Source organism: Schistocerca americana, chromosome 3, assembly GCF_021461395.2.
Source record: "Schistocerca americana isolate TAMUIC-IGC-003095 chromosome 3, iqSchAmer2.1, whole genome shotgun sequence".
In the NCBI taxonomy this organism is placed as follows: Eukaryota; Metazoa; Arthropoda; class Insecta; order Orthoptera; family Acrididae; genus Schistocerca; species Schistocerca americana.
This window is the reverse complement of record NC_060121.1, coordinates 107,785,036-107,799,380: the sequence shown is the minus strand read 5'-3', so window position 1 is coordinate 107,799,380 and position 14,345 is coordinate 107,785,036. Positions and strand designations below refer to the sequence as shown.

The 14,345-nt window shown below is 41.3% G+C and overlaps 1 protein-coding gene across 1 annotated transcript in view; it reads right to left on the bottom strand.

Annotated features, from left to right (window-relative positions):
* The window catches only part of LOC124607134 (arylsulfatase B-like), a 74,557-nt gene that overhangs the window by 23,527 nt on the left and 36,685 nt on the right, over positions 1–14,345 (bottom strand). The window contains exon 5 of the mRNA XM_047139342.1: positions 6,776–6,933. Within this exon, the coding sequence (XP_046995298.1) occupies positions 6,776–6,933 (158 nt within the window). The remainder of the gene's footprint in view (positions 1–6,775; positions 6,934–14,345) is intronic.

The window sequence follows — 14,345 nt, the reverse complement described above, 5'->3', positions numbered from 1 at the left end:
AAATATTTGTTTCACATCCAGATTGATACGCCATATCTACCTCAGTAATCGCTCCTGGATATCTGACGATTCACAAATTCCGAAACGCGTCACATGAGCAACAAAGTCATTCCTTGGGCGACGTATAGATTTTACCATATAATACAGTCAGCTTGAATGCAAAACTACTGACTGTTTTAATTTCAAATTTAACGTCGAATAACACATGACAAAAGAAATATCTTTTGTTGTTTAATTACAAATTAATTGTTTTCGGATATTTTTCTTTACTTTTACTGTGAAAGTTTGCTCCTTGCCAAATGTTACGATTCTAGTCCGACGGAAGATATCCTACACCTTTTCATGAGTGGGCCGGCTGGAGTGGCCGAGCGGTTCTAGGCGCTACAGTCTATAACCGCACGACCGCTGCGGTCGCAAGTTCGAATCCTACCTCGGACATGGATGTGTGTGATGTCCTTAGGTTAGTTACGTTTAAGTAGTTCTAAGTTCTAGGGGACTGATGACCACAGAAGTTAAGTCCCATAGTGCTCAGAGCCATTTTTAATAAGTGGCTTTGCGAGAGTGACCTAAATGGCTTCTGGTGGCATTGACATTACATCACTATGGACTTTGGTATGCGACATAAATTTGAATTGCCCGTTCCTGAGGGAAAAGCGTCTTAAAACACGGACGAGTAGATTCAGATAAGAACTGACAAAAATTTGTTGCTTCTCTGATATAAATACAAATTAAAAGTTTTCGAATTTTTTACTTCACTTGTTCTCTGAAAACTTGCTTCTTGCCAAATATCATGATTCTAGGACAAGATGAAGTACCCTACAGGTTATGATGAGTGACTTGCGCCTGTCAAAATATGTGACATAAACTGTGGTACATTTTGATTGCATTCACTTAGAAGCAAACGTTTACTATTCGACAAGACACCATAGATCTTTGTATGTGACACAAATTTCAACTACATACCTCTACACAATCCTGAGGGAAAGGAGTATTAACAGACGGGCAAACAGACAAACAATCGGATGATAAATGACCAAAACATCTTTTTTTCGTGTGATATAACAACAAATTTACAGTTTTCGGAATTTTTCCTGTGACTATATGGTGTAACCTTACTTTTTGCCTAATTTCATTATTGTAAACTGACGGAATGTACCACATAGATTTGATGAATCAGTTTGTGAGTATTAAAATACGTGACATGAACAACCGTATCTTTTGATTCAATTTCCTAGAAGCTTCAATTCTTTACCCCCCAAGGGATCATAGACCTCAGTATGTGACATAAATTTCGACTCGATACGTTACCAGTCCGCGAGGAAAAGGGTTTTTAACAGTTGGACAGACACGCGAACAACAAAGTGATCCTATATGAGTTTCATTTTTACCGACTGAGGCACGAAACTCTAAAAATGCTCCGATAGGCTTCTTTGGGACGGCCAACTGGCCGCTAGAAAATGCGAGCGAAATGTTTTTATTATTTTTGTAAAAGCTTGTAAAATGAAACAATATTTTGCTGAAGTTGTGAGCAAACTTTACGTTAATAATTAATATTCTGCACGTTATATATACTACTTTTGATGTTGTATTTGAAATGTTTTGTTTGATATGTTATTGGTGTTCAAAGATTTTCTGTTTGAAAGATTGATGATAATAGAGCACGGGCGGTAAAATTCAAAGGTTCTCTTAATACAGTTAATCGGGAAGCTAAGACAGGCTGTTTATTACCTGCAAATGTAAGAGTACCTCATGAAAAATTAGATATTGTATTTAAAATAGCTCATAATGAATTACTAAAATTAATTTGACGAAAAAAGATAAATACACAAAACAGGTGGCGCAAAAAATGTACTGATCTAAATTTTTCTGGCTGCTCCTAAGAGCTGAAAGACGGGGCTTCCAGTGCTTCCAAAACTACGATTTTGCTAATAAAGAATCACAGTTTTGAAAAAGAATTTACCGAAGGAGATGTGTAAGGTATTTCTTACGTCAAAACCCTTTTATTTCCTTATTTTGCAGTTTTACATTTCTATATCGCGCCTGCAGACAATATGTTGCACTTAGGCTAATGACACACTAGGCGATTTTCTTCTCCGAAGGTCAATGATTTTTGTCGCGTCGGAAATGGAACTCCATGTTGCAAACGGAAGGTGTCACACTGGGCTGTAATTGTAGCTCCGTTAAGTTTCCGCGCGCGACTGTTGCTGCCGAGTGGGCTCGGGCCTATTTTTGGCGTGGTAATAATCGTCGGCAAACCCTGCTACACTAGACTGTTATCATTACCAATCCCGCAGCAGCCACAAGGACACTGTACTATGTTCGGTTTCGTCTGTGTGTGGCAATGTCCGAAAACTCTGTAAATATCGTTCCAATGGATCATGTGGACAGTCGTTCTTCCCGCGAACCATACGCGACTGGAACAGGAAAGGGAGGTAATGACAGTGGCACGTAAAGTGCCCTCCGCCACACACCGTTGGGTGGCTTGCGGAGTATCGATGTAGATGTAGATGTAGATGAATTGATAATAATTGAGGTGGAGAAAGATCCCTGTTTCTACAGCGCAAAATCGCAAGATTATAAAGACAGAAGCATAGAACAAGGTGTGTGCAGATGTTGTTGGGACTGAGAAGTGGAACTTGTCATCACTGAAAGCAAAAAATGCTGTAGGTAAGATGATATACATACATACATGTACATAGGTGCTTGAAACGTTTCATGACACTCGACGTAACTTTCGCCTAGACAACAACTAAAAAAGTAATTTAATTTTTATTTTTCCTTCTCCCTCTAATAGCATGACATGTATACAAACCTGTTGTGCGAAAACAATGTAACTAATTGTGTTGAAACTTTGCGTGATTTAATATAATGTTTTCAGAGGCGTGGCCGGCAGGGTTGGCCGAGCGGTTCTAGGCGCTACAATCTGGAACCGCGCGACCGCTACGGTCGCAGGTTCGAATCCTGCCTCGGGCATGGATGTGTGTGACGACCTTAGGTTAGTTAGGTATAAGTAGTTATAAGTTCTAGGGGACTGATGACCTCAGACGTTGAGTCCCATAGTGCTTAGAGCCATTTGAACCATTTTTTCAGAGGTATTTTCAGACTGTTTTCTGTATTTTAAAAAAGGCAGAGAAATAAATACTTTGAATTTTTAAAATTTTTTTTGCTAGTATCTTAATCCAATAATACCTAAGATAATGAGGATACAGTTAAAAAAACGTAAATTTAAGGTTTTGTGGAATAAGTTATTTCAAAAGTTAAAAGGGAACCTACAAAGGATTGTTTGAAAGAACGGTATTCTTGTGAACGTATTCGTAGCATTATGTATTTAAGTCATCAACCAAATAGTCTAACACGACAATGTGAACATGAAATGTATCGACTACTAATACTTCTAAGTTCAGCTGATGACAACAATGACATCCTCATCTGCAGACGTCTAGTTTTCTTTGCCGGCAATGTATGCACCTTGCCAAGAAACTGATCCTTCCACAGAGCAGAAGAAGTTTCCAAACGTGTGTCTAATGTCACATTCACAGTTACTACCTCTTAGCCCTACATTTTCCATAGATTCCAGAGAACAGGTTAAAGTATCTTCAAACCGATAGCCATCATGCTTCTGCACAAAGTTATGAATCATGCAAGACGTTTTTATAATACTTTGAGCCAAGTTACTATTAACGTCTGTGGCCCTGTGGAAAATTCGCCACTTATTAGCAAGGATGTCAAACGAACGTTCTACTTCAAGCCTTGCTCTACTCAGCCTATAATTAAACACTCTCCCCGACAATGTGAGTGATCTTCTTGCAAAAGACCGCATCAAGTGTTTATCAAGAGCAAAACCTTCGTCACCTGCAAGTACGAAAGCCATATTTCCATTGTTTGGTAAAATAGTCAAAGGTTTGACGTCTGGAAAAGGTAACCTGCCATTATAAAGCGCTCTCACGAAGTTAGTTCCTTTTAAAATATTTGAATCACCATCGTTTCCATATCCCCTCATATCACTGTGTCGGAAGCAATAGTCACCATCCGCAACTGTCATAAGCACTAAGGAATGAAACTGTTTATCACAAACAAATTCACTTCCACTATTCCATGGCTTCACGAATCGCAGGTGCTTACCGTCAATGGCACCTATGCAGTGAGGAAAATTTGCAGTTTTCTCAAAATTCAGAGCAATGTCTATAAGTCCTATTTCGTAGGATTTGGCATGTACTTTGGTTGTAAGCAGTTATAAATTTCTCTGCATGTACCTTCACTTATGGATGCAGCAGTTGAGCCTCCTAGCAAAAAATCGTAGTGCAGGGAATTCGTGGAGCATCCAATTCCCAGATACCTGCTATAAATAAGTACAGTATAAAACACAATATCAGGTTGATTGAAATTAATTAATTTCAGTGAACAGGTGTAAGAATAATTATTTTTGCTTTCCTACAGGAAAAGAAGTACAAAGCGGTGGAAAAATGTACGTGATGGATATATACGCAGCCCGAAAGAATTACAAAAAAATAAAAGGAGTGGCAGCGTATATATATAGGTGCCTTTCGTGCAAGAAGCCATGGAATTGAGGCACTAAGTAAAAACTTTCTTCTGCAATTTTGTAACATTTAAATGTATTTCCAATGGATATGATAGTTAATTACCTACTCAATACCGACTTATTATATACTTATTACGTCACACACACGTGTACAGTACAAAGTGGTATGTGGGTTTTTCCAAAAATGTTTCTTTTAATTTCAGGACCTCAGAAAATTTGAATGATGCCTCTATTCTTGATAATGATGAAGCGGAAAAGCATCATGAAGACGATGTACCGACACCTAACACTGCTGCTAAGTCTTCCACTGCTAAAGCAAATAAAAGGAATCTTCAGAACCCATTTGATAGAGAGTTGATAAGAGTTTTGACACATAGTTCAACTTGTGCTGTAGCACAGAAGGATCCTGATGAGTTGTTTTTGACATCTGTTTTGCCTTACTTAAATGACTACCGACGATAAACTAGACTTTCAAATAAAAACATTACAATAAATAAAATCTTATAGCCGAAAGACAGTAGAGAGCAGCACTACTACTGACTCCTTCACAAATACTGCACCGTCAGGTTCATCGACAGTGACAAGCACACAAAGCCCTACACCTGGGAGCCCAATCACTTATTTTTCGCCAGTGACTGGACTGCCGGATGAAGACTCGATCTTGTCATTTGAAGAATATTACAAGTCATGAGGCAGCTGACATGTAATGTAAACTCCTTCACTGAAACCTAGTTTATGTTAACGTTAAGGGTATGTTCATGTCCATAAATTATGTTCTCTATGTAATTAAAAAAAGGTACCTCAATGGTACTGCAAGTATTTCGTCCGCCCCAACACAGTCACGTAACCTGGTATCCTTCTTTTGTGAGTTAATTTCTAAATTGGAGAGCAGTAAGTCGAAAGACGCTACGGTTATGCGGCAATAATCAAAGAATTTCTCTGGATAACTCCTAAGTTTCTTGTGTAACAACACAAACATTCGCACACTTGGACGATTAATAATAAATGGAGGAATCCACCGTTTTCGTTGGCGGTTACGCCTTCTGTGACGTGGAGCTACATATAGTGCTACTGCAGCTAAGTATTTCAATTTAGAATGAGAGATCATCATGCACGGTGTCTCTCGTGGCTGGTTGCAACACAACTGCAGAAGCCACCGGTTTTTGTCACTAGTGCGGCACCCAGTTTCGTCGGTGCGACTTCAGCCGCCGCGATTATGAAGTGTGACACCCTAGGCGACTATTTCAGCCGCAATTATTAGCGAGGGGAGAAAATCGCCTAGTGTGGCATTAGCCTCAGTGAGTAAGGCGGTACTGCAGAACGCACACAGTCGGGAGTAAGATTGGGGTTCTCACGCTAGTTGAAGGAGCCAGTGGACCATACGGCGTTTCCAATGGACGGTGGTGCTAGGCGCTGTGGCTACAAATGAGATCGCCCGTTACGTCAGCAGCGAAATACGTAGGAAAAGTAGTTATTCTGCTGCGATGCAGGTAATATTACTTAATAAATATTTGCTAATAAAAGGGGATTTTCCTATGCAGATATTAGGACAGGACTACAGATCACAAGTGCTTTGTTACAACAATATTACAGTGCCTAATATCAGTCATCTTAATAAATAAGTGAATAATGATAAAGCTAACGAAAATGTATGAACGGTTACAAAGTATCACGAGCGTAATTACGAGGTACAGACTGCAAACCATAGTTGCCAGTCGCCGATCGGATGCCGTCCTATCTAATTCTCTCGTAAGACTATGCTCTTAGAGAATCGTTAGCTTTCAGTTAATCACTGTTAATTATGTCGATGTTATCAGTTTATGGTGGTAGTAGATAAATACATAATAATGGTATCCCTTTTGGACGTTGTTCCGAATAATATAGATTCCAGCTTCATCACGTAAAATGATAGTGGTAGAATTGCATTTTAACAGAGAACCAGACAGCGCTGATACTGCTTTTGCGAGGGACATAAGCTTCGAAAGCTTCTCGGCAAAACAGGTAGAAAAAACCCTACAGAACGACTCACTAAGATAGTTCGCAAACTCGGATGGAAAAGCACAGCCACTCATATTGTACGTCTCTTATGCCATTCTCTATGGACTCACTGGCTAAACTGGAAGATTTCCGGAGGTTTAGTACGAGTGAGGGTGTTCTGGCATTGAAAATGACCTACCCTGGTGCGACACCTGCTACGATACTTTACAGCACACTGCATTGTGTATCTCTACTTACGCCTCTGAAGGGATAGTTAGATCCCCAGTTGGCAGTTCCGCCAGTCGAGGGTGCTCCGTTGTCCGGGGTGAATACGATGATGGAGTTCTCCAGCATTCCCCGCTGTTGAAGCGCAGCCACCACCCGCCCCACCGATTCATCCAGTTTGGACACAACGCCTGTAACACGAGAGGGTGCGGATACCGCACGCAGTTCATTGAAACGATCAGCAGTGCCTGTCACCATCGCTGAAAACAAATTGCATTTAGAGTTCGGCTAGAAATCATCTCTTTTGATCTGGAGAAGGACCTCTCTCGCTGTAATACTCCCATTGGTGAAGCAGTTGGGCGTCCTTTCTTGGAGACCTACTGTCCCAAAATTAGTCTCTCCAAACCACAGAGTATTACACACTTCGCCGTACCTTCTGTATTACCTACCATTGACTGCGTGGTGTCACCGCCAGACACCACACTTGGTAGGTGGTAGCCTTTAAATCGGCCGCGGTCCGTTAGTATACGTCGGACCCGCGTGTCGCCACTGTCAGTGATTGCAGACCGAGCGCCGCCACACGGCAGGTCTAGAGACACTTCCTAGCACTTGCCCCAGTTGTACAGCCGACTTTGCTAGCGATGGTTCACTGACAAATTACGCTCTCATTTGCCGAGACGATAGTTAGCATAGCCTTCATGCTACGTCATTTGCTACGATCTAGCAAGGCGCCATTATCATTTGCTATTTATCTTGTGATGCATGTACCGTCAGACCGATGTTCACCAATTATGGATTAAAGTTAAGTATTCCAGAAGCTACGTACTATTTTTGCTACTATAAGACCTTGACCTGTTCCAGACCTCACGCCAGCCTGCGTGAGCTAAACGCGTGCCTTTCGGCTATCTCATTGTGGCTTGGCTGTCTTGCCAAGTCACAACAGACTGCATATCTCCTTTACCAGGTACTGAAATTTCCATATCTCCATACTCTTCTCGTACATTTCCGGTAACCAAAATGCCTAAACCCTATACTCACCGTACCCGGTGCCACGCCTCTATCAGCAGGCTCCCCTTCCCACCATCTCAATGCACTACATACCCATTCCCAACGGAATTTCAATCTCTCCTAGACATTCATGATATTTACCCCTCTTCTTCCCCTTCAACCTTCCATCATAAGCTACTCTACTCATCTCAAAGGCCACTTCTACCCCACTTTTTCACGGACTAATCGACACCTTACCACAACATCTCAGCTATCAGACTACCCTCATAATTCCCCATCAAAAATCATGTCTTCAGTACCTCTCACATCCATATCACCAATCACATTTATCAGCAGTACATGTCACACACTTCTTTATTATGATTTCGAATAAGGTGGAGGAGAGATGTAAATTAATTTTAAATAAAGAAACTAATAATAGTCTAATGCTGAATGGTGATACCGAAATAGATAGTGCATAGATAGTACCTCTACTGTATTTTTGCACATCCACACATCATTCTTTCTAATGACCTGTCCAGATTCCTCCTCCCTTTTAACTGGAAATGAGGACTGCAAAGCCATTTAAATAAATGGTAATCATTTTTAAAATCACGAGTGATCTAAGTTTTACGAAAAATGAGATGCGTTTCCCCTTGGTTGACACGTTGAATGGCGTCATCAGTTGCTGAAGATATTTCATGTCACCAATAAACATTAAACAAAGAATAATCCAATTCCTTCGTTATGCAGGAAGATGCACACTCTTTCTTCCCTAACAGTTGACATGATTGGAGGACGAATTATGCAGAGCGTGTATGTTATGTGTGTCCTGTGAGCAAAAGACATTGCAGCAAGAACAAGTGAAGTGAAATATTTCTTTGAACAACGCAAGACTGTGTTAACGTACCGTTGGACTGAGAGTAGTGACAATAACAGAATTATTTTGAAACTCTGTCAGTGAATAACTGGTATACTTTGGGATAAATAAGATGCCAGTGTTACTGTCTATGAAATTTGTAGATAAAATTATGTATAACCAATGGCAGTTACAAGTCGAGCTGCCAGTACTTCGGTGTTGCAACAGTTCACAGAGTCGGTGCACTATCTAAAAATAAGTTCAAAACCATCGTACAATATGCATTAGATGAGTATATGTCGAGCAAGATTGTAAGAGATGGAAAAGAGCTACCATGGTACAACAACCGAGTTAGAAAACAGCTGCGGAAGCAAGGGAAACTTCACAGGAAACATAAACATTTCCAAAGCCTTGCAGGCAAACAAAAATTACGCGAATCAAAAGGTAGTGTGAGGAGGGCTATGCGAGAGGCGTTCAATGAATGTTAAAGTAAAGTTTTATGTACTGAGTTGACAGAAAATAGTAAGAAAATTTGGTCTTATGTCAAAGCGGTAGGTGGATCAAAACAGAATGTCCAGACACGCTGTGACCGAAGTGGAACTGAAACAGAGGATGACAGACTAAAGGCCAAAATACTAAATGTCTTTTTCCAAAGCTGTTTCACAGATTGCACTGTTGTTCCTTCTCTAGATTCTCGCACAGATGACAAAATGGTAGATATCGCAATAGATGACAGAGGGATAGAGAAACCATTAAAATTGCTCAAAAGAGGAAAGGCCGCTGGACCTGACGGGATACCAATTCGATTTTACACAGAGTACGCAAAGGAATTTTCCCCCATTCTTGCAGCGGGGTACCGTAGGTCTCTAGATGAGTGTAGCGTTCCAAAGGATTGGAAAAGGGCTCAGGTCATCCCCGTTTTCAAGAAGGAACGTCGAACAGATGTGCAGAACTATAGACCTATGTCTCTAACGTCGATCAGTTGTAGAATTTTGGAACACGTATCATGTTCGATTATAATGAATTTTCTGGAGACTAGAAATCTACTCTGTAGGTATCAGCATGGGTTCCGAAAGAGACGATCGTGTGGAGCCCAGTTTGCACTATTCGTCCACGAGACTCAGAGGTTCCCAGGTAGATGCCGTGTTTCTTGACTTCTGCAAGGCGTTTGATACAATTCCCCACAGTCGTTTAATGAACAAAGTAAGAGCATATGGACTACCAGACCAATTGTGTGATTGAATTGAGGAGTTCATAGATAACAGAACGCAGCATGTCATTCTCAATGGAGAGAAGTCTTCCGAAGTAAGAGTGATTTCAGGTGTGCTGCAGGGGAGTGTCATAGGACCGTTGCTATTCACAATATACATAAATGACCTTGTGGATAACGTCGGAAGTTCACTGAGGCTTTTTGCGGATGATGCTGTAGTATATCGAGAGGTTGTAACAATGGAAAATTGCACCAAAATGCAGGAGGATCTGCAACGAGTTGACGCATGGTGCAGGGAACAGCAATTGAATCTCAAATGTAGACAAGTGTAATGTGCTGCGAATACATAGAAAGAAAGATCCTTTATCATTTAGCTACAATATAGAAGGTCAGCAACTGGAAGCAGTTAATTCCATAAATTATCTGGGAGTAGGCATTAGGAGTGATTTAAAATGGAATGACCATATAAAGTTGATCGTCGATAAAGCAGATGCCAGACTGAGATTCACTGGAAGAATCCTAAGGAAATGCAATCCGAAAACAAAGGAAGCTGGTTACAGTACACTTGTTCGCCCATTGCTTGAATAGTGCTCACCGGTGTGGGATCCGTACCAGTTGAGTTGATAGAAGAGAGAGAGAAGATCCAACGGAGAGCAGCGCGCTTCGTTACAGGATCATTTACTAGTCGCGAAAGCGTTACGGAGATGATAAACTCCAGTGGAAGACTCTGCAAGAGAGACGCTCAGTAGCTCGGTACGGGCTTTTGTTAAAGTTTCGAGAACATGCCTTCACCGAGAAGTCCAGCAGTATATTGCTCCCTCCTACGTATCTCTCGCTAAGAGACCACGAGGATAAAATCAGAGAGATTAGAGCCCACACAGAGGCATACCGACAATCTTTCTTACCACGAACAATACGAGACTGAAACAGAAAGGAGAACCGATAGAGGTACTCCACCACACACCATCAGGTGGCTTGCGGAGTATGGATGTAGTTGTTGATGTAGATGTAATTGTAAACTCTGAACTGAGTTACAATGATACTGGTGTATGGCGACTTCCCAAGGCTGTATTATGGTACGTACCCGCACCGGAACGCATTTTTCAGTTGTGTAAGTGGTTTGAAGGCAGAATTTACGAAATTTTAGAGTTCGTGGGAGTGGTTCATTTGTTTCAACAGAAACTATTCAAAATGCACGGTGCTGTAAGCGGCTTGAGTTGTGTGTATGGAGACTTCTCTAGATACACTAGCTAACGTTTCTAGGGGACTCAATTTATATGGTATTAATACATGGTATCGTCTGTAATCTACATCTACATGTCTATCCCACTGGTCATCTTATGGTGAGTGGCGGAGGATATTTTGTGTACCATTGTCGTTTCCCCCCGGTTTCCTGTTCAGTTGCAAATGGTTCCCGAGAAAAACAATTGCTGGTAGACCTTCATTTGTGCTGGAATCTCTTACCTCGAATCTTTTACCTTCATGGCCCCTTCAGAAGATGTGCTTAGGAGAAAGCATTATATTGGTTGGCCCTACTAGTATACGGTATGGGAACTTTAAACAACGCCATAATGCAGAACGCCTCTCTTGCATCGTGTACCACTGGAGGTGGCTGAGCATCGCCGTGATTTTTTCGAGCTTACTAAATGAACCTGTAACGAAACGCGCTACCCTTCTTTGGATCTTCTCAATTTCATCTGCCAGTCCTATCTAGTACGGATCCCAGACTGGAGAGGAATATGCAAGCAGTGGTCGAACGAGGGTTTTGTTAAGATACCTCCTATGTGGATGGAATATACTTACTGATAATTCTGACAAAAAATTTCATTCTGGCACCTACCTTGCCTTCGATTAGTTTTACACAGTCGTTCAACTCTGAATTGGTTTCATTAGTAGGTCCATCTCTAAACTTACTATACTTGTCAGCAACATGTCATTGTATTTCCCTGGCATCGGAGAACTATTGCGGGTTGAACGGTCTTGTCTGCAATAAAACGGCACGCCACCTGAATAATATCGAAATTTCAGGGACAAGTTAGTGGATGATCAGACAAAGAGGTGCTCTTGGCTTTACATCATGGCCTCTAAGCTTTGCACCTGACATCTTTAGCATTTCTTTTTTGAGTCATCAGTCTTCTGACGGGTTTGATGCGGCCCGCCACGAATTCCTCTCCTCTTACAGCCTCTTCGTCTTAGAGTAGCACTTGCAACCTACGCCCTCAATTCTTTGCTGGATGTATTCCTACCTCAGTCTTCCGCTACAGTTTTTGCCCTCTACAGCTCCCTCTAGTTCCATGGAAGCCATCTCTGATGTTTTAATATATGTCCTATCATTCTATCCCTTCTGATTGTCAGTGTTTTCGACATGTTCTTTTCCTCGCCGATTCTGCGCAGAAAATCCTAATTCCTTACCTTATCAGTCCACCTAATTTTCAAAATTAGTCTGTTGCACCACATCTCAACTGCTTCGATTCATTTCTGTTCCACTTTTCCCACAGTCCGTTTTTCACTTATAAACAATGCTGTGCTACAAACGTAAATTCGCAGAAATTTCTTCCTCAAATTAAGGCTTAAGTTTGATACTAGTAAACTGCTCTTGACCAGGAATGTTCTTTATTCCAGCACTAGTATGCTTTTGATGTCCTCCTTGCTTTGTCCGTCGTTGGTTATTTTGCTGCCTAGGCAGCAGAATTCCTCAACTTCATGTACTGTTACTTCTCATTACTTTCGTCTTTCTTCGATTTACACTCAATCCATATTCACTACTCTTTACAGTGTTCCTTTAATTTTCAGCAAATCATGTAATTCTGCTTCACATTCACTCAGGATAGCAACATCAACAAATCGTAACATTGATATCCTTTCACCTTTAACTTTAATTCCACTCTTGAACGTTCCTTCTATTTGTATCATTGCTTTTTCGACGTACAGATTGAACATTAGGGGCGAAAGACTATATCCTTGTCTCACACCCTTTTTAATCCGAGCACTTCGTTCTTGGTCGTTCAGTCTTATTACTCCCTCTTGGCTCTTGTGCATATTGTATAGCTTACCCATATATTTCGCAGAATTTCGAATAGCTCGCATCAGTTTACATTGTCGAATGCTTTTTCCAGGCTGACAAAGCCTGAGAACGCGTCTTTTTTTATTCTTGCTTCCATTATCAACCGGAACGTCAGAATTGCCTCTCTGGTGCCTTTACCTTGCCTAACACCAAAACATTGTCGTCTAACGCATCCTCAATATTCTTTTCCATTCTTTTGTATATTATTCTTGTAAGTAACTTTGATGCATGAGCTGTTAAGCTGATAGTGCTCTTGCAGTCTTCGGAATTGTGTGGATCATATTTCTTCCGAAAGTGAAATGGTATGCCGCCAGACTCATACACTCTACACACCAACGTCTACAGTCGTTTTGTTGGTTTTAGAAATTCTGATGGAATGTTATCTACCGCTTCTGACGTATCTGATCTTAAGCCCTCAATGCTCTCTTAAATTCTAATTCTAATACTGAATCCCCTATCTCTTGTAAATCTACTCCTGTTTAGCCTCTTACGAACCGTAAAAGATGAATTTCACTGTGAAAAACCATAAAAACACATATAGGTTTTCGCCACACTTAAAGTCGTGCTTTTCTCCGAATTCGACTGAATTTCATTTGGTGAAAGAGTATGGAATCCATTTCTTTATGTCAAGTACAGAGTTATCACTGTTTATACGAGAGTAGAAAATGAAAATAAAGACATGATGGACGATTCGAAGCAGCGTGTCATGCGAGCACTAAGAAAATCTCACTGAGCTAAAAGAAGAACCACCACACTCTACTTGCAGAAAGACCAATATCACATTTCAAGTATCGTAATGGTTCAGTAAACATTGCAGACTTCCTTGATGGTACAGGTCAGACAGATAACTCTACAGTAGCGAGATGGTAATCGGTCCAATGGACGGTTCGGTACCTCTTGTGTACTCGTACACCTGAGTAGATCATTAGGCCGGTAGACTCTTGGCGCCTGTGGTCCACACGCTCTCTTTCATGCCTCTGGCACGTCAGTGGCGTACGAACTAACATGTGAACTTCGGATGAAACGATCGACCACCGATGACTGGACGAAGCCTGTAGCATCCAAAGTGATGCGTCACAACATTGTGACCACCTCCTTCATAGCGCGTTGGTCCACTTTTGGAAAGCAGTGCAGCACTGATATTGCACGGTGTGGGTTCGACAAGTCCGTGCGAGGTTTCCGCAGGTATGTGGCTCCAGGTGTCTACGTACAGCCAACACAGTTCCCGTAAATTACAAGCTGGTTGTCTGTGAGAGCGGAACTGAGACCAGATGGCGCCGTAATGGTTATCCATCCAGTTCAGCTCAGGCGAATTTGATAGCCAAGACGTTAACATGAGTTCATTATCAATCTTCTCAAATCACTGTAGCACAATTCTGAGACGCATCAGTTGGAAGATTCCACTACTATCTTGAAAACGCATGAAGCGATGGATGTGTTAACATAGTCCACAGAGCAGTGGTGCCTTCGACTGCTACCACTG